At 35.6% G+C, this 27,706-nt stretch overlaps 6 protein-coding genes, 1 long non-coding RNA gene and 3 pseudogenes across 16 annotated transcripts; 4 read left to right on the top strand and 6 right to left on the bottom strand.

Annotated features, from left to right (window-relative positions):
* Positions 1-279: 279 nt before the first annotated feature.
* On the top strand, positions 280-1,178 carry LOC104766238 (uncharacterized; annotated as a pseudogene). Its single transcript, XR_015591286.1, has one exon. The product of XR_015591286.1 is annotated as an uncharacterized LOC104766238 (transcript).
* A 939-nt stretch (positions 1,179-2,117) lies between these two features.
* LOC109130829 (putative F-box protein At3g23260 pseudogene) lies at positions 2,118-3,095 on the bottom strand (annotated as a pseudogene).
* A 4,612-nt stretch (positions 3,096-7,707) lies between these two features.
* LOC104766237 (uncharacterized) lies at positions 7,708-9,704 on the bottom strand. Of its 3 annotated transcripts, XR_015591287.1 has the most exons (6): positions 9,576-9,704; positions 9,248-9,445; positions 8,725-8,832; positions 8,649-8,680; positions 8,317-8,406; positions 7,708-8,197 (listed from the first exon to the last, which is right to left on the bottom strand). It is a non-coding gene; the product is annotated as an uncharacterized LOC104766237 (long non-coding RNA). The 3 variants fall into 3 exon arrangements; XR_015591288.1 differs by lacking the exon at positions 9,576-9,704 and having other exon boundaries at positions 8,725-8,849; positions 9,248-9,388; XR_763972.2 differs by lacking the exons at positions 8,725-8,832; positions 9,248-9,445; positions 9,576-9,704 and having other exon boundaries at positions 7,708-8,231; positions 8,649-8,699.
* Positions 9,705-11,657: 1,953 nt separating this feature from the next.
* LOC104766236 (uncharacterized) lies at positions 11,658-12,463 on the top strand. The gene is made up of 2 exons (XM_010490079.3): positions 11,658-11,724; positions 12,023-12,463. Exons 1-2 carry the CDS (start codon positions 11,676-11,678, stop codon positions 12,391-12,393), a joined length of 420 nt encoding a protein of 139 aa, XP_010488381.2. The 5' UTR covers positions 11,658-11,675; the 3' UTR covers positions 12,394-12,463.
* Positions 12,464-12,859: 396 nt separating this feature from the next.
* Positions 12,860-13,963, bottom strand: LOC104767783 (putative F-box protein At3g23260 pseudogene; annotated as a pseudogene).
* Positions 13,964-15,138: 1,175 nt separating this feature from the next.
* On the top strand, positions 15,139-18,740 carry LOC104767782 (uncharacterized). Its single transcript, XM_087501094.1, has 3 exons — positions 15,139-17,408; positions 17,468-18,492; positions 18,574-18,740. The coding sequence occupies exons 1-3, from the start codon at positions 15,139-15,141 to the stop codon at positions 18,738-18,740; spliced, it is 3,462 nt and encodes a 1,153-aa protein (XP_087357220.1).
* A 416-nt stretch (positions 18,741-19,156) lies between these two features.
* On the top strand, positions 19,157-19,795 carry LOC147920479 (uncharacterized). The gene has a single exon (XM_087501093.1). It carries the CDS (start codon positions 19,157-19,159, stop codon positions 19,793-19,795), a length of 639 nt encoding a protein of 212 aa, XP_087357219.1.
* Positions 19,796-20,422: 627 nt separating this feature from the next.
* On the bottom strand, positions 20,423-21,804 carry LOC104766234 (uncharacterized). Of its 6 annotated transcripts, none has more exons than XR_015590921.1 (7): positions 21,639-21,804; positions 21,421-21,541; positions 21,307-21,350; positions 21,107-21,223; positions 20,911-20,998; positions 20,738-20,844; positions 20,423-20,656 (listed from the first exon to the last, which is right to left on the bottom strand). XR_015590921.1 is itself a non-coding variant. In XM_010490074.2 (7 exons), exons 1-7 carry the CDS (start codon positions 21,728-21,730, stop codon positions 20,544-20,546), a joined length of 678 nt encoding a protein of 225 aa, XP_010488376.2. In that variant the 5' UTR covers positions 21,731-21,804; the 3' UTR covers positions 20,423-20,543. The 6 variants fall into 6 exon arrangements, 2 of the variants coding, with proteins under 2 accessions (XP_010488376.2, XP_010488377.2); XR_015590924.1 differs by having other exon boundaries at positions 21,126-21,223; XR_015590922.1 differs by having other exon boundaries at positions 20,915-20,998; positions 21,126-21,223.
* A 2-nt stretch (positions 21,805-21,806) lies between these two features.
* On the bottom strand, positions 21,807-24,807 carry LOC104766235 (pre-mRNA-splicing factor SLU7). 2 transcript variants are annotated; one of them, XR_015590920.1, is made up of 10 exons: positions 24,550-24,807; positions 24,218-24,381; positions 24,021-24,133; positions 23,519-23,935; positions 23,277-23,412; positions 22,827-23,202; positions 22,475-22,691; positions 22,263-22,366; positions 22,103-22,171; positions 21,807-22,003 (listed from the first exon to the last, which is right to left on the bottom strand). XR_015590920.1 is itself a non-coding variant. In XM_010490076.3 (10 exons), the coding sequence occupies exons 1-10, from the start codon at positions 24,563-24,565 to the stop codon at positions 21,926-21,928; spliced, it is 1,617 nt and encodes a 538-aa protein (XP_010488378.2). In that variant the 5' UTR covers positions 24,566-24,807; the 3' UTR covers positions 21,807-21,925. The 2 variants fall into 2 exon arrangements, 1 of the variants encoding a protein (XP_010488378.2); XM_010490076.3 differs by having other exon boundaries at positions 22,900-23,202.
* Positions 24,808-25,830: 1,023 nt separating this feature from the next.
* Positions 25,831-27,414, bottom strand: LOC104766233 (transcription factor MYB15). Its single transcript, XM_010490073.3, has 3 exons — positions 27,000-27,414; positions 26,782-26,911; positions 25,831-26,602 (listed from the first exon to the last, which is right to left on the bottom strand). The coding sequence occupies exons 1-3, from the start codon at positions 27,130-27,132 to the stop codon at positions 25,996-25,998; spliced, it is 870 nt and encodes a 289-aa protein (XP_010488375.1). The 5' UTR covers positions 27,133-27,414; the 3' UTR covers positions 25,831-25,995.
* Positions 27,415-27,706: the final 292 nt, after the last annotated feature.

Genomic DNA, 27,706 nt, shown 5'->3' with positions numbered 1-27,706 from the left:
TAGATATCCAAAGATGTTGTTCATCTTCGTATTTATATATTTTGATTTCCAATCCTACACAAATTATAAAGCAAAATTATTATATCATGTAGTTTGCCTTTCTCTAATACAATATGTGCTGAAAGTTAATTTGCCTCCTAGTAAATTGAAAATTATACCTGTTCTGCCAGAATCCAACTTTGCCAACCTCACTTTCTAATTCCCTTCTTTGTTTCAAAGCAATGTCATGTTTAGTAATGTGACTAAACAATGAAGGTGAACTATCACCTTTAAGTTAAGTATCAAAGGCTAATATCCTCCATAACCATTTGTGATTTCTTCCAACACACCATTCTCTGCAAAAACAGATTAAAAAAAAAAGATTTATAAAAAAAATTAAGAAGAGAGTTATTGATGGTACTTCTGCGCTTAAGCAAGAAGAAAAATGAGGTCAAACGGGCATGGAAGAGCTTTACTAACAAGCTCAGATCCAAAGTTAGAGACCTCGAGATTGTTACATTGGTCAGAGATTCGACTTCTTGTCTCCTCCATGGCATTTCTTGCAGTCTCATCGTTCTTTTCAAGACAAGATATCTTCAAAATACCAACTCTCGAACCCATTTCAACATATCCTACAGTCACAGTCACAGTCACAGCCTGAGGCAACGTTCTCGGTTTCTCAAGTTCTTGTCTCGTCCTTTTGCCAAGAGAAAGTGTCTTAAAAGGCATAGTGAGGGCAGTTACAGGCAAATCTACAAATACCAAAGCCAACTATTGGGACAGGGCGCGATCAGGAGAGAGGAGAAATTCTTGGGGAGAAAAAAGGAAAAAGAAGAAGAAGATGGAGCGCAGGAGCTTGTTGGTTCGATGGAAGATGCTTGGAGGAGAGTGGTGGCTGCATCGCCGCATCTTAGGGTGGACGAAAGATGGACGAAAGAGCCACTGAGTTTATCTATAAGTTTAAAGAGGAGATGAGGATGGAAAAAGAGAGATCTTTTCTTGAGTTCCAAGAAAGGTTAATTCGAAGTGCTTGATTTTCTTCTTCTTCTTTTTTTTTTCATTCCTTTGTAGCATGTTTGATTGTATTTTCTTCATAAGTTTTTTTTCATTTCATTTGTGTGTTGGAAATTAAATTAATCATATCTTGTATAAATTTGTATTTCCCAAATTTAGATTGAATAAAACAAGCTGTTTCTCCATTTATTCTTGTATAAGAGTATTTGTCTTGCAATGTATCCATAAAACAACTCAAGCTAACATGTAAGCAAAGTTGACTATTATTAAGGGGGTGTTATTCAACATTGTATTTTAAAGGAATCTAATGTATTTTGAAATGAAGTGTTATTCAATTAGGTATTTAAAAAAGTCCATTAAAATCTGGTGTTAGTGGATTATGTATTTATTTGATGGATTTTAGAATACATAAAAAACTATGTTATTCAATGTCCATTTGATTTGGTGTCATTTTAGATTTTAATGGACTTCATTCAGAAAAGATGTACAAACACAATCCAACATATTTCTTAATTATTTCAATGTCTTTCTCTCTCTCTTCAGAATTGATTAAGAGATTAGTGGAAGAATTAAGTAGATGTCCTTCCACATGTGTTTTTCACTCGCGGTTCCGTTCGTGATCAGTTATTGCTTCATAGTCAATATCTCTCAGATGGCCTCCTCTCCCGGCGTTTTTGCTATTCCGGTGAGGTTCCCATCGGTGATTTTAGCAGATCCGCTTCTCCCTCATTATTGTTGCAAAACCAATTACGTATTGAGTATTGATAATAAATAATATTTTAGTTCAATTAGTTTTGCTTTGATTTTTGCCTTGATTTTTTCCTTAATTTTTGGTTAACAACGCAATTATGGGTAAATTCCTTTATTTTATTTAAGTTAAATAATAAAGTCCAGTTAATAATGATTTTCAAATCTATTAATGCCTTTCAAATCCACTATTAATGACAACAAATCCACCTTAAATGCATTAGAAAACCATTGAATTTTAAAATCCACAAATAACTGAAATCAATTAAAATGCTTCCTCCAATAACAACCACTAAGTTTACCGAACCAGAGAAAATATTAATCCTGATCAATATGAAAATTCCTTTAAAAAAAAAAAAAAGAGACTTCGATATAGGTGGGAGAATCCTGATCAATATAAAACTTTTTTTTCCTCATCGGCCAAGAAACTCATCATCCCGTCAACAAACAGTAACTGCTTCCAACTCCATTTGGTTTTCACTGTAAAGAACTTGCTCCATGACATGACTTGACCGATACTAGTTGTCACCCATACATGTAATTCTGCTGAATCAGCGGCATAATCAAGATAACCTAACAGACAGAGCTGCTCTTCTCTAAGCACTGATAAGGCCGCAACCACGTAGGGGAACGGCTGAGGAAGAGACATACTTTGAAATTTCTCTGTTGAGAAATCAAAACTTAGTAAGAATTTATGATATCCCCCCGACATTTTGTAACGAGTAACCCAATAAGTATTTCCTTTCACAGACACAACGCGTTGATTTGGCTCTAAACCCCATTCAGTAGTCGCACCAAGAACCGTCCAAGAACCATTGGTTAAGTCATAGATTTCGCACCTAGGGTATTGACGACGACCCACTCTCAAGACTTTGTATTTCTTGCAGGAGGATCTGCTGTCGTAACCAAGAGCATAGTAGTCTGATTCCTTGAAGTAGCGGTTTCTAGGTTTAATCAACTTGCTTTCTCCTGAACATGGATTCCAAACCTCAAGTTTATTGTCCTTGCTGCATAGCAATAATAAGCTGTCACAGTGAAAGATATTATAGATGTGCGGATCTCTAAGGTATAACTTAGATGTTAACTTAACAGATGCAGCAACGTTGTTGTTAATTCCATGGAGATTGAACCTCGCTAAGTAAACCTTATGATCACTCGTCAACATGATAACCGTAGACTCCTTTGGTGCATTAGCAGAGTGAATCTTAGCAAAGCTCCCAGATTTCAAAAGAGCATCCCATCGTTTTGACGTTGAACGCAATCGTGCCAGAGATTTAGCCGGAACCCTAGAGAGTATCTCTTCTTGCAAATCCACCGGAAGACTTCCCCACTCCATCGAGACTTGTGGTTAAATAACTTTGTCAATCAAAATCAATAATGACGGCGGAAAGAGAGAGAGGGAGCAAGCCAGACCAAGCTACTAGCAAGAAATACCTAACCCTATTTTGAAACTTATTTCTTTTTGCACGAAGAAGAAAAAACAATTACCCTTAAAAAATGTTATTGGAACAACAAGAATCGTAAAAAAAAAAAAAAAAAAACACATATGATTAGATATTATGTGTGATATTTAAAAATGGCTACTCGAGATGATAAATATATTTGATTCATTCATCCCTACTATAATTTGAAAAGTGTTTATAAAATAAACATTAATTTTGTAAGAAATTACAACGATATACCATTAGAGTTAACACAAAATGTCAAAATCAATCATTTATGAGAAGGGTATAATTGTCATTTAGTATTATCCTAAACGGATAAACATGCGGATCCCAAGTCGGATCTAAAGTTATCAATAATGAAACATCCTTCATTTAAAAAAATTAATTTATGTTTTTAAAATAATAAATTCTAATTCATTTTTACGAATTTAAAATTTATATTTAAAATATTTTACCTCGTGCTTTAACGAAACATTATAATTTATATATAAAAATTCTATTTTTTTTTAGGTAATTTCAACTAACTAACTAAAAATAAATATTCAATGGATAATTGATGTATTTTGTGTAAATATCTATTAATAAACATTGTCTACCGGTAATTATTCAAAAGAGAATGATGGATAGCAACAAGATGGGACGGGATGGGACGGGATGGGACATATTTCTCATTCCAAAGTAGATACGTCTAGGTTATATATGCATAATAAATTTAAAAGATTTATTATTTGACCAAATATATGTTTGTGGAAAAATACTAATATTATACTATTGAAATTTTGATGAACTAAAAGAGTTTACTATTTGACCAAATATATGTTTTGCCACTGTTTTTTCATTTAATTTATTTATTAAGTACATATATTTTCAGAAACCATAATCAAATTTTAACTAAAGTCCAGTCTATTTGTGGTATTTGGACAAGAATAGTATATGCCTACTGAAACGGGTAATTCGAATAATGAAAAACAATATACTCGAACAATTTTTCAAAAATAGGGGACATAAAATTTATATAATAATATGGAATAAAAAATAAGTAGACAAGTTCAAGTCTCAAGCTTTCACTAATTTGGGTAAGTGTTGACTATGTGACAGGTAAATAAACCACTTAGAAACGAGTAATTTGTGAGTTTTAGATATTTTTGAAAACATTTAGATAGTTTTTGAGAATTATATTTTTTTTTTGATAATTTCAACGAACTAAATAAAAATTAGATATCTAATGGAGAATTCAGGTATCCCGTCTAAATATTTTACTAAATATCTATTAGTAAACATTGTTTATGAGTAATTGTTTAAAAGAGAATGATCACATGAGAGAACTGTCTTATGGATATAGGACAAGATGAGACGAGACAGGATGGAATAGGAGGGGATATGTTTTTCGTTCTAAAAAAGATACGTTTATGTTATATACGCATAATAATATTGTACAAATACAAAAATTATATATATAAAATAATATAATTCTAAAATTTATCTAAAAATTTTGTTCCATGTTGTAATACGGGTTACTACCTAGTATCTGATTAAATACTATTCTTTTGATTTAATTCATATTTCTAAAATTGAAGATTAAAATATCCCAAATTTGGAAGTTCATGTTCTTTTGAAAATTTTCCCATAAAATTATACATGATTGGAAATGGGAAAACATACGGTAGAAAGTTTGTTATAAATATAAACTTAAGTGGTTTTGTTTTTTTCTAGAGAAAACTTAAAGTGGTGTTGGCTCCCAATTATTCAAATTTTGTTCATGTTGTTGTGCAATGATTTATATAGATTTTGATTGTTAAGCCTACACTTATAATATTAATCATCGTAACATGACAGCAAAATTATATCTTATAGTTCAAAATGTGCCGAAAGTTAATTTGCCCCCTAACAAATTGAAAGAGTTATATCTATTCTGCCAGAATCCAGCTTTGCCAACCTACATTCTAATTCTCTTCTTCGTCTCAAAGCAATGGCATGTTTAGTAAATGACGTTCAACTACTATCACCTTTTAGTTAAGTATCAAAGACTAGTATCAAAGCAATGGCATGTTTAGTAAATACTATTCTCTGCAAAAACACAAAAAAGAAAAATAAAAAAAAAAATAAAAAAAAAATAAAAAAAAAATAATAGAGAAAGACAAATTTGCCGCATAAACAATCCAAAAACCAACGAAGAATATAACATACTATAAACTACAATATATATCATAAGGACAAAATGGTACGCAATATAGTTTATATGGTGAATATCATAGATATAATAGGTAGTAATTCGTGCTATATCACGGGACAAAATATTTTCATATAAATTTTATATTTGTAAACTGATTAAGAATTATATTAATTCGGGTGATGTAGCGTAGGTGCATTATTTTTATGTAATTTTTTTTTAAATTAAACCTAAACATATTTATGGAACGGAAACACGTCCCGTCCCGTCCCATCCCCTCATATTCCAACTCATCTCCTCTCGTCTCGTCTCATCTTGTCCTGTCTCGTATCGTCTTGTTTCGTCTCGTCTAGTCTCATCCCGTCTTATCTCGTCTCGTCCCATATCCATCGTAATTTTTCATCTTATATTCATTCTCTTTTAAATAATTACTCGTTACACAATGTTTACTAAAAAAGATTGGGTAAAAAAATTAGACAGGATACCAGAACTCTTCCTTGAATATTTGTTTTTATTTTGAAATTATCCAAATACCTGTAATTCTTAAAAACTATATAGTTTTTTTCAAAAATACCAAAATTTTAAAAGTGCATGTTCTAAAATGGTTAATTACATGTCGCATAGTCAATCTGTATCCAAATTCGTGAAAATTTGACACTTGAATTTATATACTTATATTTTTTAATTTCTTACTTTTATCATTAATTTCTGTCTGTTTTTTTTTAATCGTTCAATATATTAGTTCTCATTATTCGAATTATCCGTTTCAGTTCACATACTATTTCTCGTCTTCATACCATAAATAGACTGGACTTTTTCTCAAAATTTAATCATTGTTTTTTAAAGTATATGTACTTGATTAGAAAAATAAAATTACCTCAAAACACATTGAGAAAAAATATCTATTATATTCAGTCAAAAAATAAACCCTTTTAGGTTGTAAAATTTTAATTGTCTAATATTAGAATTTTTCATAAAAATTAGTTGGCCACACTTTTACCGTGTTGTCAATATTTTGGTGTATATGTAGAATCCCGCAACTCATACCAAAAATAAACATGATCATCATTTTCATCGCCTCGAATTAAAATATAATTTTTATGCAATTGATCTATAATAGTCAAGCATTATCCGTGTTTGTTGAAAATATTAAAATAATTTTTGACTGGGTGTTAAATCTAGTCTAGTCCAGTCCCATCCCATCATGTCCCGTCCCGATCCATCTCGTCCTATCTCTTCTTGTATCCGATAATATAATTCGATATTATATTTGCACGACTGATTAAAAATATATATAGTAGAAGAGTTTTATATTAACAGATTTATTAATTTTAAGTTGTGAAACTTATTGATATCCGCACATATGTGCAGGATTATATTACTATTTATAGATATATTTCTTTGGTATAACATTTATAATAGAAAATATGTATGTTTGTATTCATTAAGTTTATGAATGTTTTAAAGCAACAATTCAATAAATAAGCAATATAATCTAAGAAGGAACAAAAAAAATAAACAACAAAATAGTTTATTTCAATATTTTAGTCTATTCATTAAGTTCTTAAATTGATTTTGGGTTTTAATTTTTAATTGTATAAGGATATTCATTAATACCTGTATTTGTCCTTTCTCGAAAAAAGTACCCTTATACACCACGGGACAAATTTATATTTACATTTTGAGCCAATGTAAATTTTTTATAATCAAGTAGTACTGGTTTTTGTTTAAGTTTGTTGTTTACTTATACAGATTGCACAATACGTATCTCTCGACAGAATTACTATTATGTGGTTTAAGTAGATAGGATTATGTTATTTATGTATATTTTTGAAATAATATATACAGATGTGCGAAAAACAAATTTCCAATATGATTATTTTTCTTAGTTTAAAACATGCGTATAATTTATTGATATTGTAACGATTACTTAACAAAATAATTTATACTTCTCCTTGTCATGGGGTCTAAACGATTGGGTTACATGTAGGCTATTAAATAATAGTTCAGTATTGTCTGGCTTGTTGTTTTGTTTGGCTTATTTTGTATCCTTAACGTTTAAAATTATAATAAAATAAATACGAAAGAAAAAATGGAGAAAGACAAACACATTTCAAGATGGTCTTATTAGCTTAGTTTTTGAAGGAGAGAAGGATTACAGCTGTGATTGTTTCTCATAGTATCAAGCAGATTTAGAAAGTTGCTGATGTCGTTTGCCTTGTTCTCGACGGTGAGATTGTTGAAGTTCTTAAACCGAGTGAGCTTTCACACGTTAAGCATCCAATGACCCAAGAGTTTCTTCAACTCAGTTCTTGAGACCAATTTCTCATTGTCCTTCAAGTCATTTGCTACTTTTTCCTTGAATGTGCTAATAATCTCTTTTGAGAGAAGAAAAGTTCTGTCTGAACGTAACAACAACTTATAAGGTTTTTGTCTTTTTATCTTTTGTCTAGTAAATGAAATCACATATATATCTCTATGAACAGCAAACCTATAAAAGAATTGAGATGAAATGGACTAAAAAAACTTGATTCGGTGAGATCTGCATCAACTGATATTAACAGGAACAACAACAGAAACTTTAGGTGAAGAAGGATCAAGTTGGATGATCTCCTTTCTTCCTTCTCCTCCATTCTCAGCTCTCTCTTTAAACGTTTTTGTCACTACACCAAACGCGTTTGAAAACCATGAAGCTCCACTTGACACATAAGGGTTTGCCATTAAAGCTGTTCTTGCGCTAATTGCAGTCTCTTCAGCAGCTGCTAAAGCAGATTCGGTTATCTCCCTCACTTGATAACGCTCGTCGATATCTCAACTTCTCATTCACCACAGTTGTTTGTTCCTATGATTAGCTTCTTGCTTAGACCCAGACCCATCTAATCGTCAAGCGAGGCAATGGTTGCTAAACTCACTAAAGAGATTCACATCACTAATTGAATTTCATCATGAACAGAAACTCACCGTTGATTCCAATCTTAATCTCCTTAATTTGAAACTCTCATATGAAGTAATATCTTCTTTTACATCTCTCTCTTTCCTCAGCTGGAAAACCTTGCAACATTCAAATTAAAAGACACTTGATAAAGTCTTATTGCAGATTCTATGGCTACTAAATGATAATGCTAAAATCCAGATTTCATACAAACAAAGAAAAATAGAAATAACCAAAACATACAGACTTTTACGGGGAAATTCATAATAATCAAACAGTATCAATCAGACGGGGAGGATAAGGTTTAACAATCGTTTGTAATCGAAGCTTGGGAGAGAGATAAGGTTTAACAATCGTTTACCTGGGCCACTTTGATGGAGTAATGGGTAGCACCTAAAAAACCAAACCAAATCAAAAATAGGGCTTGAGCACCATACCCAACATCTCAGTCATATTTGTTCTTTTTTCTTTGGTGTCTCAGTCAAACACTTCATAGATGAAGAATCACCCAGTGTCTCACATAAGGAGACCACCAAATCTGCCACCTGAAAATTTAAGAAAGCTAAAGGATCTTAAAGATCAATATAATGTCTCCAGAAAGTCCAGACACTATGAAATCCAATTATAACGAAAGAAACACAAACATATAAGACCCATCAAGAAGAAACAGCAAAGACAATAAGTTGTACAAAAAAAAGATTAAGACTTTTGACTAAAAAGCACAAGGTGAAAAGTTATAAAGTTCGTTCACCCGTTGCAATCACCGTTTCACTATTTGATTCCCAGAACCTGGCAAATCTCAATCAGAGCCAAAACTAAAAAAAAAAAATCACTTTTTCTCACCCAAATAAATCTAATATTCTCGCAAAACTCGGAACACAAGCATGAAACTGTATAGATCGAAGCATATGAAATCTCAAAGATCTAAAAATTCGGAAAATTTCAAAATTTGAGACATACCCATGATAAGCATAGCGTGGGGAAGCGCGCCGAGCAGGGGAAGGAACAAACCACCGACAGTTCCAAGGCCAAGGATCTCGAGAAGAAGCTCACTTCCGGCAGAGAGATACGTAGCAGCAGTGAACATGAGAAACGTATATTTTCAGAATCAGAAACACATTCACTGCAACTATGATTATTCCATTTTAAGCTCAATTCCTGACACAATTAAGCAAACATTGACAAAATCCAAAACCAAAAAATTCAATCAGAATCAAAACAGATCTTACATATCTATTAGTGAACGAAAGAAAAATAAGCAATTAGAATACAAAAAAACAGATCTTACATATTGTCGAGAGAGACAAATCTCAATGTACTGCAGCAATCCAGAACCTCCTCCTCCACTCTTTGTCTTTGGTAAAGAGAGAGAGAAAGAAGATTCGAGTAAGGGTTTTGTTTTTTTTGTTTTAATATTGACAGAGTAATGAGTGGTGAAGATTAAAAGAATCTCAAAATATACGGTCAGGATTTAAAAAAAAACATAAAGAATGAACGACTGAGATTAAAACATATAACTGGGTCAGATTACCGGGTTATTACGATCCGCGTGTTTATCCGTTTAGGGGTTAATGCGTAATGACAGTTGTATCCCACCGTGGAAATAATTTAATGGTCATAATTCCAATGGCATTTGATTGTAATTTCTTACAAAACTAAGGTTACTTTGTTAAAATGTTTTTCGATTAATAGTAGGGATGGTTAGAGTAGTTAGTAATTTAATTTTGTATTTTTTCTTGGTTAGTTTTGCTAAATCTCAAGTAAAAGAGAATTACCTAAGGAGAAGAAAAAAAAGAAAATAATTATTGATGGCACTTCTGCACTCTAGCAAGAAGAAAAATGTGGCGAAAAACAGGCATGGGAGAGCTTTACTAACAAAGTAACAAGGTCAGATCCAAAGCTAGAGACCTAGAGATTCCTACATTGGTCAGAGATTCAACTTCACGTCTCCTCCATGTCATATATATATATATATATACTCGAACCCAATTCAACAACTCCTACAGTCAATGAGTCAAAGTCATAACCTGAGACAACGTTCTCGGTTTCTCGAGTTCTTCTCTCATCCTTTTACCAAGAAAAAGTTTCTTAGAAGGCATAGTGAGTGCAACTGCTGGCAAATCTAAAAATACCAAAGCCAACTATTGGGCCAGGGCGCAATCAGGAGAGAGGAGAAAGTCTTTGGGCGAAAAAAGGAAATAGAAGAAGAAGAGGGAGCGCAGGAGCTTGTTGGTTCGATGGAAGATGCTTGGAGGAGAGTGGTGGCTGCATCGCCGCACCTTAGGGTGGACGAAAGAGCCACTGAGGTCATCTATAAGTTTGAAAAGGAGATGAGGATGGAAAAAGAGAGATTTTTTCTTGAGTTCCAAGAAAGGTTAATTCGAAGTGCTTGATCTATATATTTTATATTATTCTTTCGTAGCATGGTTGATTGTACAATACTGTCTTCATAAGCTTTTCATTCAATTAGTGTGTTGGAAATTAATCATATCTTGTATAAATTTGTATTACCCAGCTTTAGATTGAATAAAACAAGCTGTTTCTCCATTAATTCTTGTATAAGAGTATTTGTCTTACAATCCATAAAACAACTCAAGCTAACATGTAAGCAAAGTTGACTATTATTAAGTTTACCGAACCAGAGAAAATATTAATCCTCATCAATATGAAAATTCCTTTCAAAAAAAAAAAAGAGACTTGGATTTGAAAATACAACAGTATCTCTATGAGCTTATATTCCTTGAGTATATATATCATATTTCTTTTATTAATTTTCTTTACGAAGATATGATATTGATTAGGAATTTTTTGTTGGAATGTTTATTTTTTATGGCAACTAATAAGGTATTACGGTTTCTTCCTGTAAATGGTATTTCTATAATTAAAATTTCTGAAATAATTTGTTTAGTATTTTAATATTCACTAATTGATTAAGATAACATTAATTTTGTTAGTTTCCTAACTTACAGGCACCAAAAATATTCTCCCAACTACTATAGTTTTGTTTTGGAAAATCTAGTTAAATTTCATCTAATATTTAACATTTAATATAGATATGACCCAATAATCCATTTACATATAGTGGATATGTCGCACCCAAATGTGAGTACCTTGATTTCGGGTCTGTTTTTTTCATTTTCGGATCTAGAAAATTTTCCAAACATTTCTTCACCACCCAAAACCTCCCCAATCTTATTTTTTTTCTTACAGTTCCTCAAGAGCAATATCAAAGATCTTTGATCTAGATCGATGGAATCATCTTCCAATCACATGGTATGTGTTCACTCATAACAGATTTGTAAAATTAGTGTATATATTTTATGATTTCAAGTGTGTATGAATTTTATGTGTTTAAGCGCAGACATGTCTCTTGAAGATAGAGTCTCCTATGCCGGGATGGAAGAAATCCATGGAAAAATTACTCAAAACTATTAATGGTTTCATAATCTATATCACTTTTCTCCTTTAAATAATTAACTTAAAATTTATCATTCATTTTTTACCCTATCTTCCTTTCCCTGAATAGCTAATATTTTTTACACTATATTTCACTTTTTTTTGCTTTTCTCTACTTTTCACCTTTTTTTTTGCTGTGACATGTTCAATTTCTTTGTGATATTATTGAACCAATCGATACTGTAACCACTTTGTTAATATTGGACTATTTTATATACTATACTTCGACAAATTGTTTAACGAATATATTTTCATAATTTTACTTCTTTTTTTGAACAGATGTGAGTTTCATGATTGACAAGCGAAGCAAAACGGTATATGTATCTGGGAAAGTTGATCCACAGATAATACTTGAAAAGATTACAAAAGCAGGCAAAAATGCTGTTATAATATGGAGCAGCAGTGGAACGAATAAGCAGCCGGAAAATCGAACGTCCGGTTACATGAATGCTCCTAACGGTTTCTCAAATTATCCTCCGCCTAATTATTGGATGAATCAACCGCAACCCTACATGCATGCTCTTCCACCAGCACCGGCACCATACAAGTTCCACCAGAATGAGCCGGTGGCTAAGAGTTTTCCGCCTACACCACCACCGCCGAAGAACTTTGTTATGGGAGATTTGCAACCAGGATGCAAGATCATGTAAAAAGTTCTAAATTATTAGTAGTATTAGATAGAGGCTTAGTTAGAACTTAGACGAGGTGTTCCATAATTTTATGTAATTTTCGTTCGTTAATCATCGAAACCCATTTTCTTGAACTGCTTTATTTTGTGATCTTTGTGAATTTACAAATATTTGTGCTCTTCTTCTTCATCGTTTCATTTATTTGAAGCTTTTGTTGTGACCCCATCTCGTTTGTATTATATAATCCATAAAATAACTCAAGCGCAAAGTTGATTAGTATTAAGTAAAGCTAATACATGTAAGCAAAGTTGATTAGCATTAAGTTTACCCAACGAAAGAAAATCTTAATCCTGATCAATATGAAAGTTCCTAAAGAAACAAAAAGAAAAAGAGACTTGGATAGATTGGTGGGAGGATTACAAAGTGAATCTTGGAACAGAAAGAAAAAAAAAACTCTTGGAACATGATTCAGAAGAAGTGTATTTTATTAGATTTGGGCTAAACTTGGAACATAATTCATAAGAACCGAGCAATATGATCTTGACGTAGTTACGCAACAATGATCATCCACATCTTGTATCTGATTAGTTTCTCCCACAATGTAAAAGAAATTGTTGTAGATCCCGTTATTGAAACACACTAAAACTTTGTTTTGCTCATCGGCCAAGAAACTCATCATCCCGGCAACAAACAGATCCCAACTCCCATTGGTTTTCACTGTAAAGAACTTGCTCCATGACATGACGGAACCGATACTAGTTGTCATCCATACATGTAATTCTGCTGAATCAGCGGCAAAATCAAAATAACCGAACAGACAGAGCTGCTCTTCTCTAACCACTGATAAAGCTGCAACCAAGTAGGGGAACGGCTGAGGAAGAGACATACTTTGAACTTCCTCTGTTGAAAAATCAAAACATAGTAAGAATTTATGATATCCCCACGGCCCCTTACTAAAAGGAACCCAATAAGTGTTTCCTTTCAGAGACACGCCGCGATCATTTGGGTCTAAACCCCATTCAGTAGTCACACCAAGAACCTTCCAAGATTCATTGGTGAAGTCATATATTTCGTACTCATAATTGTAGATACCACCAACAGGGTCTTGACGATCCACTCTCAAGACTTTGTATTTCTTGCAGGAGTATCTGTTGTCGTAACCAAGAGCATACAAGTCTGATTCCTTGAAGTAGTTGTTTCTAGGTTTAATAAACTTGGTTTCTCCTGAACATGGATTCCAAACCTCTAGTCTATTCTCCTTAAAGGTGGATAGCAATAATAAGCCATCACAGTGAAAGACGTTACAGATGTGTGGATCTTTAAGGTATAGTTGAGATGTTAACTTAAGAGATGGAGCAACGTTGTTGTTAATTCCATGGAGATTGAACCTCGCTAAGTAAACCTTATCACCGGTCAACATGGTAACCATAGACTCCTTTGGTGCATTAGCAGAGTGAATCTTAGTAAAGCTCCTAGATTTCAGTAGAGCATCCCATCGTTTTGACGTTGAACGCAATCGTGCCAGAGATTTAGCCGGAACCCTAGAGAGTATCTCTTCTTGCAAATCCAGCGGAAGACTTCCCCACTCCATAACTTTGTCAATCGAAACCAAAATCTGTAATATGTAATAATTAGAATACGTGATTACGTGAAGCGAGAGATGGAGAGCGACGGAGAGAGAGCAAGCTAGCCCCAACTACAAGAAAGAAAGACCTAATCTCTAAGAAATTTAATTTATTTGCACTAATAAGTACGCAGTAGAAAGTATACAGTTTGTTCAAATCATTACGAAACAACAAGAATTTTAGGAAACTGAAAAAAAAAATGACAAACATCTTAAAATAGTAATTTTCCTAACTTATGGGTTGGCAAAATCTATACGGTAATTAAGCTTAGTGAATAGATGATCTTCATGACATGACCAAACAAGATTTGGAGAAGAGAAGAATAGGTCAGTGCTCGACGTCGCGATTGAGTAAGCTGAAAAGTTTTGCCTTGAAGATTGCTTCTTGGATGAAACATTATATGAAAGTGCCTAAAAGATAACAAGAAAAAAGAGATTGAATAGATATGTGTACCTTGTTGGATATGATCAAAACTTGGCACATAATTCGGAAGAAGCGGGCAAGATAGTTCGCTTGTATAGTTCCGACTATTAGGATACACTTGTATGTACTTATTACAACACAAGACAGGTTCGTTCTTCTCGTCACCAAGAAACTTACCTTACCAGAAATGTCATATTCTCTATTAAGACTAACGACATTCACTTTTAAGAACTTACTCCACGACACAACTGGTTCGGTACTAATTTTTGTCACCCATACAGACAATTAAAGTTGATCTTCTCCAACCACTGAGAAATTCTTAACACCACGAGGACATTCATGAGGAAGAGACAGACTGATAAGCCATTTCAAGTGTACACAAGGAAGAAGAAGAGTGAAGATATAGCACGTGTGGAGGAGAAGTGACACACATGCGAGCGTGAAAACAAGAAATTGTATATAAAATTAGAAAACAGAAAGAAGAGGTTATGTTGTTTGTTGTGAAAAGAGTCGTATGTGACTTTGGGAGAGACGGTTATGACTAGCTGCGCCTAGTGACCTCTTTTGTTATCTCGTTGTAACAGAGTGATTCATATAATAAAGGAGTGATTCAGTTCTTATCAATTGGTGCGTTCGTGATCGAGATCGAGTCTTCGCGTGAATTTAGGGTTGGCAATTTTGGGGGAAACAATCAATTGTTGTCAATTTCAAGATCGCGATGGTGATGGAACAAGTCTTGACACCGGTGAAGGAGTTATCGACGGCGGAGCAAGCTTCGATTGAATTTTACGATCAGTTATCGCAAGTGAAGACGAAGATGCAAACATCGGATTTGCAAACGAAGGATCAATTAGAGTCTCTGAACTCGAGGATCGGTTCGCACGAACAGATGATGACGGAGATTAACAAGAAATTGGAGTTTTTGATCAAGCATCTTCCTGGGAAAGAAACGGTGCAAGAACTCGGAGGATCAAGTCGAGAGGGAGCTACGAGATCACCAGATCCTCAATACCAGGTACCAAATTCTATTTTGGAACCATGCCGTAGTGAAATTAGGCCAGGTTTACGAGAAAATCTTCTCCGAAATGTTGAGATGGCCATTTTCGAGGGGTTTGGCATCTATGGTTGGATTGCAAAAGTAGAACGGTTCTTCGCCATGGGTGGTTATAACGAAGCGGAGAAGCTAGCTCTTGTTTCCGTGAGCTTACAAGGCGAAGCATTAAGCTGGTATAATTGGGAGATAAACAGAAGACAGTTCGAGAGTTGGGAACAATTTAAAGCTAGGTTGATGTTGCGTTTTGGTAATCTGAAGATTCGAGGACCTAGCCAAAGTCTGTTTTGCATCAAGCAAACGGGAACAATCGCGGATTACATCCAACACTTTGAAGATCTCTCTTCACAAGTAACTGGACTGGATGATCAGAAGTTGGAAGGCATATTCTTAAATGGTTTATCTCAGGAGATGCAGGAGCTGGTACACATGCAGAAGCCACGTGATTTACCTGAGATGATTGCAGAAGCAAGAGCCTTGGAAGGAAGTATTATGAGCCGTGTGGTTAAGAAGGAGTTATTGTTAGCAAACAAAGAAAACAGAGACCCTCACACTTATGAACAACGAGCTCAGTCAGGGGTTAACAACAATAACTGGAAGACAAAAGTCATTACTGCAGAGCCAACAGCAATGGGGGAGAAGCAGTTGGTGCGTGTTGAACCAAGACCTCGGAGACATAATACGAGTGCAGAACTAGACGAGAAAAGAAGGAAGGGCATTTGCTTTAAATGCGATGGACCGTGGTCTAAGGATCATAAATGTCCAAATCGTGAATTAAGAGTGCTGACAGTATTCAATGGATATGAAGTAGAAGTTTTGGATGGAAATGGAGAGGAAGAAACAGTAGATGAGATTGTTGGGGAGTGTATGGCACTTTCGTTCTCATCTTACAGAGGACTCTCATCTCCTACAACTACTAAGGTGCGTGGGACAGTAGGCAAAGACAAGGTGGTGATAATGTTAGATAGTGGAGTATCACATAATTTCATTTCACCTGCAGCGGTTAAGAAACTTAAGCTTAAGTGCAGAACATATCCTAACCTGAATGTCCTACTAGGCAACGGATTGTTGGTGAATGGCTTGGGAGTCTGTGAGAAAGTAACATTCTCAACTCAGACCTTTGAGTTCACACAAGATTTTGTGGTGTTGGAGTTGGGGCATATTGATATAATATTGGGGGTAGCTTGGTTGAGTACACTCGGGGATTGCAGGGTCAATTGGTATACTAATGAGATGTCATTCCTTTACAAGGGTAAGACAGCTCATCTGCGTGGTGAAGACGACTTGAACAATACGAAGATGTCCTTGAAGTCTTTGTCTAGCAATTATACAGTCTGCTCAAAAGGTGTGGCAATGGAACTGTACAACCATCACCTGACACAACCTGTTATACAACAAGGGGATCCAAGGATTCAGACGGTTCTTTCTAAATTCACGAGTGTGTTTGCGATTCCGACATCATTACCACCTATCAGAGGACGTGAACACGCTATTAACTTGGTTCCAGGAACAACTACAGTCAGTGTGAGACCGTATAGATATCCACATGCTCAAAAGGAAGTCGTGGAGAAGATGGTACGAGATATGCTAGAGGCTGGCATCATTCGACCAAGCCAAAGTCCTTTCACAAGTCCGGTTTTATTAGTCAAAAAGAAGGACGATAGCTGGCGTTTTTGTGTTGACTATAAAGCATTAAACAGGGCTACTGTACCAGATAAATTTCCTATACCAATGATCAATCAGCTTTTGGATGAGTTAAATGGTTTGGTGATTTTTTCCAAGCTGGATCTTCGAGCAGGATATCATCAAATCAGAATGAAGGAAGAAGATGTGATTAAAACGACATTTCGAACACATGATGGACATTATGAGTTTCTTCTTATGCCGTTTGGTCTTACAAACGCCCCTGCCACTTTTCAAGCCTTGATGAACGAGCTGTTCAGACCCTATCTGCGAAAGTTTATCTTGGTCTTTTTGATGATATATTGGTATACAGCAAGAGCTTGGAGGAACATATGGAGCATTTGACAGTAGTGTTGAAGGTGTTAGAGGAGCATTACTTATTTGCCAATCAAAAGAAATGCATGTTTGGTCAACCACAAGTTGACTACTTGGGTCACATAATATCTTATGAGGGAGTTTCAACAGACCCTACTAAGACTCAAGCGATGACTAACTGGGTGACTCCTAAGTCAGTTAAGGAGTTGAGAGGATTTTTGGGCCTTACAGGATATTATCGGAGGTTCATTAAAGGCTATGGAGTTTTAGCTAAACCCCTAACAGACTTGCTTCGGAAAGACAGTTTTGATTGGTCACTAGCAGCTCAACATGCATTTGATGTACTGAAAAAGGCAATGTCTACAGCCCCTGTACTCGCATTACCAGATTTTGATGAAGTCTTCATTGTTGAAGCAGATGCGTCGGGGTTTGGTTTGGGAGCGGTGTTAATGCAGAAAAAGAGACCAATCGCTTATTTCAGCCATGGTTTGACTTCTAAAGAACAGCTTAAGCCAGTTTATGAGAGAAACCTTATGGCGATAGTCTTAGCAATTCAGAAATGGAAGCATTATCTGTTTGGAAGACATTTTGTTGTGCATACAGATCATAAGAGCTTAAAATTTTTACTGGAGCAGAGGGAAGTAACTATGGATTATCAGAAGTGGTTGATCAAGCTTCTGAACTATGATTTTGAAATTTTGTATAAACCAGGAGTGGAGAATACAACAGCAGATGGGTTGTCTAGAATGATTCAACCTCTTGGAACATTGTCATCGTTATTGCTGATGGCCTTGACAGTTCCTACTGCGCTACAACTCCAAGACATTTATGAGGGAATTGAGAAGGATGTAGTGATACAAGAAGAGACAAAGGCTTGCATAGAAAAACCAACTCGTCACACTAAATTTGCAGTCAGAGACGATAAGTTGTGGCTCAAGCAAATGTTGGTGATTCCAAAAACATCTAAGGCAATACGACTAATACTAGAAGAATGCCATTCGGGGTTGTTTGGTGGACACTCAGGTGTGCTTAAAACATTGAGGAGGGTTCAGCAATCCTTTTATTGAGATGGTTTGATGAAGGACGTACAACAATTTGTAGCAGAGTGTGAGATTTGTCAACGCCATAAGTACTCGACGTTATCACCAGCTGGTTTGTTGCAACCATTGCCACTTCCTGAACATGTTTGGGAGGACATATCGATGGATTTCGTGGAAGGCTTACCCACTTCTCAAGGCAAAAATGTCATCTTAGCGTGGTGGACAGACTGAGTAAATATGGCCATTTCTTGAGCTTAAAACATCCTTTCACAGCTTCTGAAGTGGCGAGTTTATTTGTGCGTGAAGTGGTTAAACTACATGGGTATCCAGCTTCGATTGTGTCTGACAGGGGGAGCACATTTTTTAGTGCATTTTGGAAAGACTGTTTCAAGTTATCGGGTACCAAATTAAAGTACAATACGGCGTTCCATCCCCAAACTGATGGGCAAACAGAGGTATTAAATAGATGCTTGGAGACATATTTGAGATGTTTTGCTTCGACACATCCAAAGACTTGGCATCAGTTCTTATCCTGGGCAGAGTTATGGTACAATTCATCCTATCATACAGCTTTGAAGACAACTCCTTTTCGGGTGCTATATGGACGAGACCCACCAGCTATAATGCGATTTGAAGCAAACTCTACGATGGTTGCAGAGTTGGAAGTGATGATGCGTGAGAGAGATAAGATGCTTGTTCAGATTAAGAGTCATCTAATTCATGCCCAACAATTGATGAAAAACAACGCTGACAAACATCGAAGGGATATTGACTATGATGTGGGCGATTGGGTTTTTCTTAAGCTTCGACCCTACAGACAACAATCAGTTGCCAAGCGAGCTTGTCAGAAACTAGCAGCCAAGTACTACGGTCCTTTTGAGATTTTAGAGAAGATCGAGAAAGCAGCCTATCGCCTGCAACTATCGGATGGGTCGAAGATTCACTTGGTCTTTCATGTGTCACAGATAAAGAAGGCATTGGGTGATCATCAGCAGGTTATTCCTTTACCTGAGCAGTTTAATGAGTCAGAGGAGTTAGTGGTTGAACCGGAAGCAGTGTTGGAGACTCGGTACAATGAGAAGGGAGTTTTGGAAGCCTTGGTTCATTGGACAGGTCTACCGGAGCATGAGAATACTTGGGAAGTTGCACGGGAGTTACAGAGGCAATATCCATCTTTAGCGCTTGAGGACAAGCTTCGTTTCGAAGGGAGGGGTATTGATAAGCGATTTCAAGTGTACACAAGGAAGAAGAAGAGTGAAGATATAACACGTGTGGAGGAGAAGTGACACACGTGCGAGCGTGAAAACAAGAAATTGTATATAAAATTAGAAAACAGAAAGAAGAGGTTATGTTGTTTGTTGTGAAAAGAGTCGTATATGACTTTGGGAGAGACGGTTATGACTAGCTGCGCCTAGTGACCTCTCTTGTTATCTCGTTGTAACAGAGTGATTCATATAATAAAGGAGTGATTCAGTTCTTATCACAGATTTCGAAATTTCTCTGTTGAGAAATCAAAACTTAGTAAAAATTCATGAGATGGCTGACCCTTACTAGAAGCAAGCAAATAAGTATTTCCTTTCACAGACACACCGCGATGACTACTTGTAAATGCCATTCAGTAGTCTTACCAACAAACCTCCAGGAATCGTTAGTGAACGTCATAGATTTCATACTCATAATTGTAGATATCACGAAAATATAACTTTTGATCCATCCTCAAGACTTTGTATTTCTTCTTGCAGGAGTCTTTTTTTTTTTTTTTTTTGTGATCAAAAGCAGGAGTCTTTGTTGTCATAACCGAGAGCATAGTAGTCTGTTTCCTTGTAGTAGATCTATGTCGGTTTAATCCACTTGGTTTCTCCTGATTCCAAACCAGGAGTCTATCGTCCTTGGTGGTGCATAGCAATAAGCCATCACAGTGAAAGATGTTACCTATATCGACTTGTGAGTAAAAAAGGATCTTTATGGTACATTTGAGCTACTAGAGAAACGCTGATTTATCATCAATCACAAAGATCTCTTAACTAACAACTATCATACAATCATCTGCTCCAAGATGAGATATTGCAGCGCGATCGAATACTTGGCACTTTTCTCGGATTCATCATTACTTGTCAAGAGAAACGAACCATCACCATGACCATGACCTTCATCACAAATAAATGGATATCACAAACTAAACATCACAAAACGTTACAATGTCCTAATTACAAAAAACTTTTGTCAACCTTTTATCGTAAAGATCTTCGTGATCCATCGTTTGTATATGAACAACGACCTCGGTGAGTCTCCATGGTTAGTCTCAGATAAAACAAGCTCACAAAAGACTTTCCTACTAAAGAAAAAACAACACTTCAATACAAAGTCTTTACCATTTGAGAGAAAAGGCTTCACTACTCACTTACTTAGCATCAACTATAGCATTGTGGCATAAAGCAAGAGTCCGAACCATCGCCATGTCTCTAGCCCGAGAACTCATTACCGAGTTCCTAAAATCGAAACAACTCAAATCAAACCATTGAGCAAAATCTTGAAAAACCAATGTGTGTGTGTGTGTGAGAGAGAGAGAGAGAGAGAGAGAGTGGGGGAAGCTTTACAATTGGGTAAAGTAATCACCAAAATCATCGATTATAACAGCAGAAGGTGAATCAACAACATGATGAAGATGAAACGCAGCAAAGTACTTCCTGATTCCTTCATCATCATCCACATATCTTCAAAAGTAGACATATCACAAATTGAATCATTCGTCTAAGACTAAGCTTTAAGTAAAATTGGTTTGTGTTTCTTTACTTACTTCATCTGGATTCGATTGAATACATCAGAAGAAGGATCGATTCCCTGAAGAAGAAGATTCCATAATCTCAGAGAGAAATTTCAAAGCAAAGCAACGATGAGGGAAAAGGTTTACCTGAGAGAGAAACGGAGGATTGGATTCGATTTTTTTCCGGCGACAGATGAAGACGACGCGAGAGTCTGTAGAAGCACTCGCGAGATTGAGAGCAAACTGAAAAAGCAGAGAGGTTTTGCCACTGTGGCGAAAATTAACAATGAGTGAGTGAGAGAGAGAGAGAGCTAAGAGAGGAACAGTTTTTTAAGGGAGAAGCGTCGGAGGAAGAAGAAAAATACGAGGAAACTGGACCGGAGAGGAGAGTGAGGTAATCCCGCCGGCGGTTCACGTCGCCGTTGCTCAGCTTCGTCGGTAAAAATCTATCCACCATTTGGAATCAATTCGTCTACTGAGATTCAATTTTTTATTCTTAAGATGAAGTAAACCGGAGAAAATTTTCGGTTCGGTTTAATTCGAACGCAAATTTCGATTCGGTGAAGGGTAATGTTCGGTTATTTATAACAAACCAATTCGGTTTTTGCTGTCACAATTTTTTCTAACTACAGACTATAAAAACAAAGTCACGTTAGTGTAAAAGATTCTTCATGGGATCATCCTGATGCATTCTTTTCATTCTATATGCTTCCATCTCTTCAGGTGTAACCTGAAAGTTTAAAAAACACAAATGTATCATAAACTCGGTTTACTCCAAAACATAGCTCTCTAACTTTGGTTAATGTGTTGTGATTGATGATATGCATACCTGATCATTCCATTGGACGTTGTATTTGCGTTTTCTTTCGTCTTTCTCCTCTCTCTTTCTCTCATCCTCCTGGTCGCAAAACCAAATGTCATTAACCTAACCGCGCAACATAATAATGAAGGACCAAAAATGTTGTTATTGATGATGATGATATTCATACCTTCTTTAGAGCTTCCGCGAGTTTGTCCTGGTCAAGAACCAGATCTTCTTGCGTTTCACTTCCCCAATTCGGGAGTCTTTTCTCTGTTACTGGACCGGACATCTCTGCATTCATCAACATTGCCAATCACACTCATCGATAAGGCGCTATGTAATGTAAAGACAAACAATCAAATGTAAAATGTAACTACAAAGAAAAAGTGCAGTACTAACCATAAGAGTTTGCTTTTCTTTCGATATTGCTTTTCATCAGATCTACAGTTTCCTTAGCAGCCTCGATTCCTGCAACTCCAGTGCAATAGCTGTTTTTGATTGTTTGCTGACAACATTTATATCCCCATTGGTGATCTCTCCACCATGAACCCCATACACTTGTATGGTTGTTTATGTAAACTTCTTCCTCATATTTGCTTTTAGGTACCGATGATTCCTGTAAACACACACACAAAACAAAGACAATGAAACTAACCATGTCTGACAGAAACAATAGCCATGCCCCTTCACTTATGTTGGTCAGATTAAAGCTGAAACGTTTGACAATATACTGATGAATTCTGAAGTTTACCCAGGAGTATTGAGTATGCAGAAAGATTAAAACTGCAACAAGAGTGAATGATAAGTAGTCCATATAGTAGTACCATTCCTTTGATAATTCTTCCACAACGGTCATATTCGACTTCTCTCTCGCTTTGTCCTAGTAAAAGCTCCCTTGGGATTTCTTCCTCAGATGCAGCATTTCCATATTTCTCCAAAATGCTTTCTTTCATCTGTTTCTTCAGTTTTTCCTTTGCTGCTTTATAATTCTTGAAAAGCAGCTCGGCTTGAGAAGGAGCAGCTTGCATGTTGATCTCTGCTTGGCCTTTCTCAAATGATTCCCACGCGTGAACATTGAGCTTCTTGAAGTCTAGGGCTTGACCAGTCATTCTGTATTGATTGTCTCCCTGACACATTTCAAAACTATTAATAGAGATCAATGTAAATGAAGCTGCAAAAATATGAAGTCCCGGGCACTTACTGCATAGAACTTCTCATTTGGATCGGCGTTTGGAAGAGGATCTTCACGCATAGACCGGGTTTTGGGATCATAATAAGCAGAATTGACATCAAGATTCAGAAGATATTTTGCAGTGTCTTCACGTATACGCAAATTCCTGTAAAGAGAAGCACATCACAAACATATCAATCAAACCAAAACATTATGAGATCATGCTCAAACACTGAGAAAATTTAAGCAATAATCAGAACATCAAACAATACCTAACAGTTCCCGTGCTGCCACCACCTGTTGTTCTGACACGTTTCTCTACTTTAGCAAAGTCCATTTGCTTGCTCTCATCAACTTTGGCTTCATCAAGTTTCAGAGCATCTTCTTCTTCTTCTTCATCATCACTACAATCTTCATCCACACGCAGCTTTTTACTCTTCTCTTCCAACTTTTTCAGTTGCTGCTCTTTCAAGAACTTCCTTCTCGCTTCATCCCTAGCCTCATACCTCTCAATTACTCGAGCATATTGATTCATATCGTAACCGTTCCATCTATCCCTTTTCCCATCATAATCAAGTTTAAAAGACTCAATCTTTTCATCAGGGGATATATGCTTATTAGTCCACTTTGCTCCTATCTTTCTTGGCCTCTCAATACACAACTTTGTGATATGCGTCATGGCCCCACAGCTGTAAACAAAGAAGACAACACAATCAAAGAAACTGAAGAAACAACAAACGAAAAAATGAGTTTCTTCTTGACCACATTGCTTACTTTTCACAAGCTCCTTTCCTATACTTGTCTGCCTTGAACGTTCTCACTCCTCTATCATACCACGACTTCGTATAGTTAGGATCAGACTTCCATTTCCTCTGATGTTTCAAGCTCTGAGATAAAAAAACACAATCTTTAAGCACTCAACACGAAAATATGATGTAGAACAGAACAAACCTTAGGAACAGTGAACTTACAGGTTTCTCAGCATTAAGATACCACGGAGCAGATGACATGTACTGAGGTATGTGAGGGTTAATCTCTTTACCTTCCTCATCAATCTCAGCTGGAGCAAGCCCAGCTTTACGCGCTTCCTCCAATTCTTGCTTCTTCCGATGCTCTTCTCTTGACTTAAACCCAACTACAAATCACATTTACATGCCAAGATCATCAATTTCATACATTGATTCAAATACTCATTAATGTACCAAAACCATTCAATCTATATAGACAATAAAAGCCAAATCCTTTTAACTCAAAATTCAAGAACGGAGATATCAAACATTGTAGCAAGAAGAAGGAAACGAACCTGATGCAGTAGCCATGTCGATGTGTTGAAAGATGAAAACTTTTTGTACAGATTCGAGATCAAGGGATTTGGTATAATTGGCAATTAATTGCTCAAACGAAGGGTCGAATTCGATTGTTTCTTTTGATATTTTTCTTTATTCCTGAAAATGTTACGGTAACTAATAAGACAGACGTCACAAAGAAGAGAAGACGAAGTTTCTGGAGAGAAGACGAAGATTCACCACTGAATCGACTTCGTTTTATCACACTATACCACAAGTCTATCACTGAAACGGTTTCGTTTAGCTAACACAATGAAACGACTTCGTTTCACATACCACAATTATGAAATTATGATTTATACACTTTGACAATAATAAAGGATTTTTTTTTTCTTTCTACCTAATAATTTTTGTTTTAAGAAAATTTTAAAATATAAGATATAGTTAATTTTTAATAGAACAACAACCAAACTTTTTTTGAAGTGTAGATTTTTTTTTAACACCAATATAGTTCAATTATAATTTTCTTAAATCAATAGTTTATAAATTTGTTCAATTATAATTTAAATATTTTTTCTGTCAACAAATGTGATCTGAGGATTTAAACTTAAATGAAGACACATTACATCATTAACACAAACCATTCACCAAAAAGAAATCATGAACACAAATTAAACCACTAATTAAACAAAAAAAATCATTTTTAATAAGCCCAATAATTAAATAAAATTAGTAAAACATGAACAAGGTCGGTTAAGGATCGGAGTCGCTTTCTCATTTCTTGAGAGAATTATAATGATGATGTCTAATCTTCCTTTGGAGAACACGCACTCTAGTGTTTTAGCCATATCTTTAAAACGATTACGAAATATATTTGCTAGACGATATAATGCTTTGTTCAAAAACCAAAATTTTACTTAGAAATATTTTAGTAAAGCACCAAAGAAGTTACCGGCCCTCATGTTGAAGGAGAAGTTTCGCTCAATGAGCATCGATATTAACGTTGCACCTCCATCTATTGACTATAAGGTGCACACTTGTCCTAAACAATTCTCATTCTAATTTAGAAGAAGTCGATATATTGTATGTAGTTATTCATTGCGTTCAAAACTAGTTACTTTTTTATATTTATTTATTTAGTCAAAATGACATTGTTTTGTGTAATTTAATTAGTCCGTTAGTGAACTTAACAACGTGATTTATTTGGCGAAATCAACAAAAATTAGCAATTAAAATGGAGTATATACTCTATGATTACTTGTAGTGATTATTAACTACTCGAACTAACTACTCAAATCTTGGAGAAACAAATGAATATATTTTCTTGAAAACACAACCTCTAATTAATATACTAACTACATCACATCAACAGTTAGAGTGTTTCTTTTTTAGTAAACAACAGTTCGAGTTTCTTAGACTTTTAATTTTGCACCATATTTCACTTTACTTATCAAAATGTTAATTTAGAGCCCGGCTAAGAGATCTTGTTCACCGCCTGTTTTCGCCAATACATCGAACCAGAAGTCCATCTCACTGTCGAAAATCATTTCATAATCAACGGAGCCTAGGTGCTGAAACTGTTGGTGTATCGTCTCATCTGAACCAGCAACTTCAAGGTCATTCGATGAGTAATTGTGCTCATCTTGGCCATAAAGTGTCTCGTTCCAGAAGCTCTCATCGATGTCGGCACCGAAATTTTCGAAAGAAACACAATCTTGATCAATAGTACTTATGATGTCTCCCGGTTTTTGATGATCCATCTTAGTCTCGTTGCTATGTCCTTCGTGGCTCATGAGTGTCATCGAAGAAACCTCACTAGTGGAAGGTGATGCCGAAAACAAGCTTTCTCCTGAAGGGTTTGATGAGTTTGCTAGCTCGGATTCGCTTCTAGTACTGTTCGAGTTCGATATTACCGATTCGGATTTTGGTTTAGTAACCTTCTTTTTGTTGCTAGTTGTCTTAGGTTTAGCAGGTTGATAATCTTCGAGTCTCTTCTTCAAGTGAGTGTGCCATACGTTCTTGATCTCGTTATCTGTTCTTCCTGGTAGTTTTGCCGCAATAGCTGACCACCTAGAGACGATAGCAAAGGAAAACATTAATACAAAAGCAATTGAAGAGCGGATTATAGTATAAATTCTTTAGTAATAGTGGACCTAGACGTATGTATAAAGTTACTTTCTTTAGGTTATTTATTAATAGTAAGAAAATAAAATAAAATTTGTGTGTCGGCTGAATGTGAAGTAAAATACCTATTGCCAAGGATTTGGTGTAAGCTGATGATAGCATCCTCCTCTTCTTTTGTGAAATTGCCTCGTTTAATATCAGGCTTTAGATAGTTCATCCATCTAAGTCGACAGCTTTTGCCACATCTCAAAAGACCTGTAATTGATAATTACCATCAATGTCGAGAAATTTATATAACCAAATTGAGGAATATATAAGTGGGGTTATTATAATTTGTACATACCAGCTTGCTTAGGGAGGGCTCGCCAGTTACTATGGCCACGTTTGATGATAAAAGAGATCAAGATTTGATCTTCTTCAGGCGTCCATGGACCTCTCTTCAACCCCATCTTCTCGCAGCATGGAGCTCTTCCCATCTCTTTTTGATTAATATGTTTGGATTGCCAGGTACAAAAAAGTTGAAGTTCTTGTCTTGTGGGGTACGAACGATCAAGATAGGAGGATGCTGTGATCAATTGTTATGAGTTGTGTTGATGAGCATGAGAATGATATTACTAAGAGGCTTTGAGTATATATACTGAAATTGTCAAAAGACATGTGGGAGAATTCAAAAGCACTGGTGAGCTTCTTGGAAATAGGATGAGAGAGAGAGAAAGAGAGAGATAGAGAGATGTCTCTTTCTTTTGGTTATTGGCAACAAGTCAAAAGTTTGTTTTACGTATATTATATGTCATGTGGGAATGAATAATATACTAAAACTTTACTATTTTATAATAATGGGTCTGCATGTATATGTAAATGTGTGTATGGAGTGTGATGGTGTAATTAGATGTGGCGTATAGTGATAGTTCCTAGTAAACAACAAAGTCATCGGATAGACGCACGAAGAGCATTATAATGAGCCCACACGTATATATTTTAGAAAATCAACGTTTTACAGATGCATACGACAAACAAAAATCAACGTTGGGTGGATTATATGTTGACCCA

The sequence above is a fragment of the Camelina sativa genome, chromosome 19 (genome assembly GCF_030686135.1).
Source record: "Camelina sativa cultivar CO46 ecotype springtype chromosome 19, ASM3068613v1".
Taxonomy (NCBI): Eukaryota; Viridiplantae; Streptophyta; class Magnoliopsida; order Brassicales; family Brassicaceae; genus Camelina; species Camelina sativa.
Note: the sequence above shows the minus strand (reverse complement) of the source record. Positions and strands in the feature narration are given on the sequence as shown.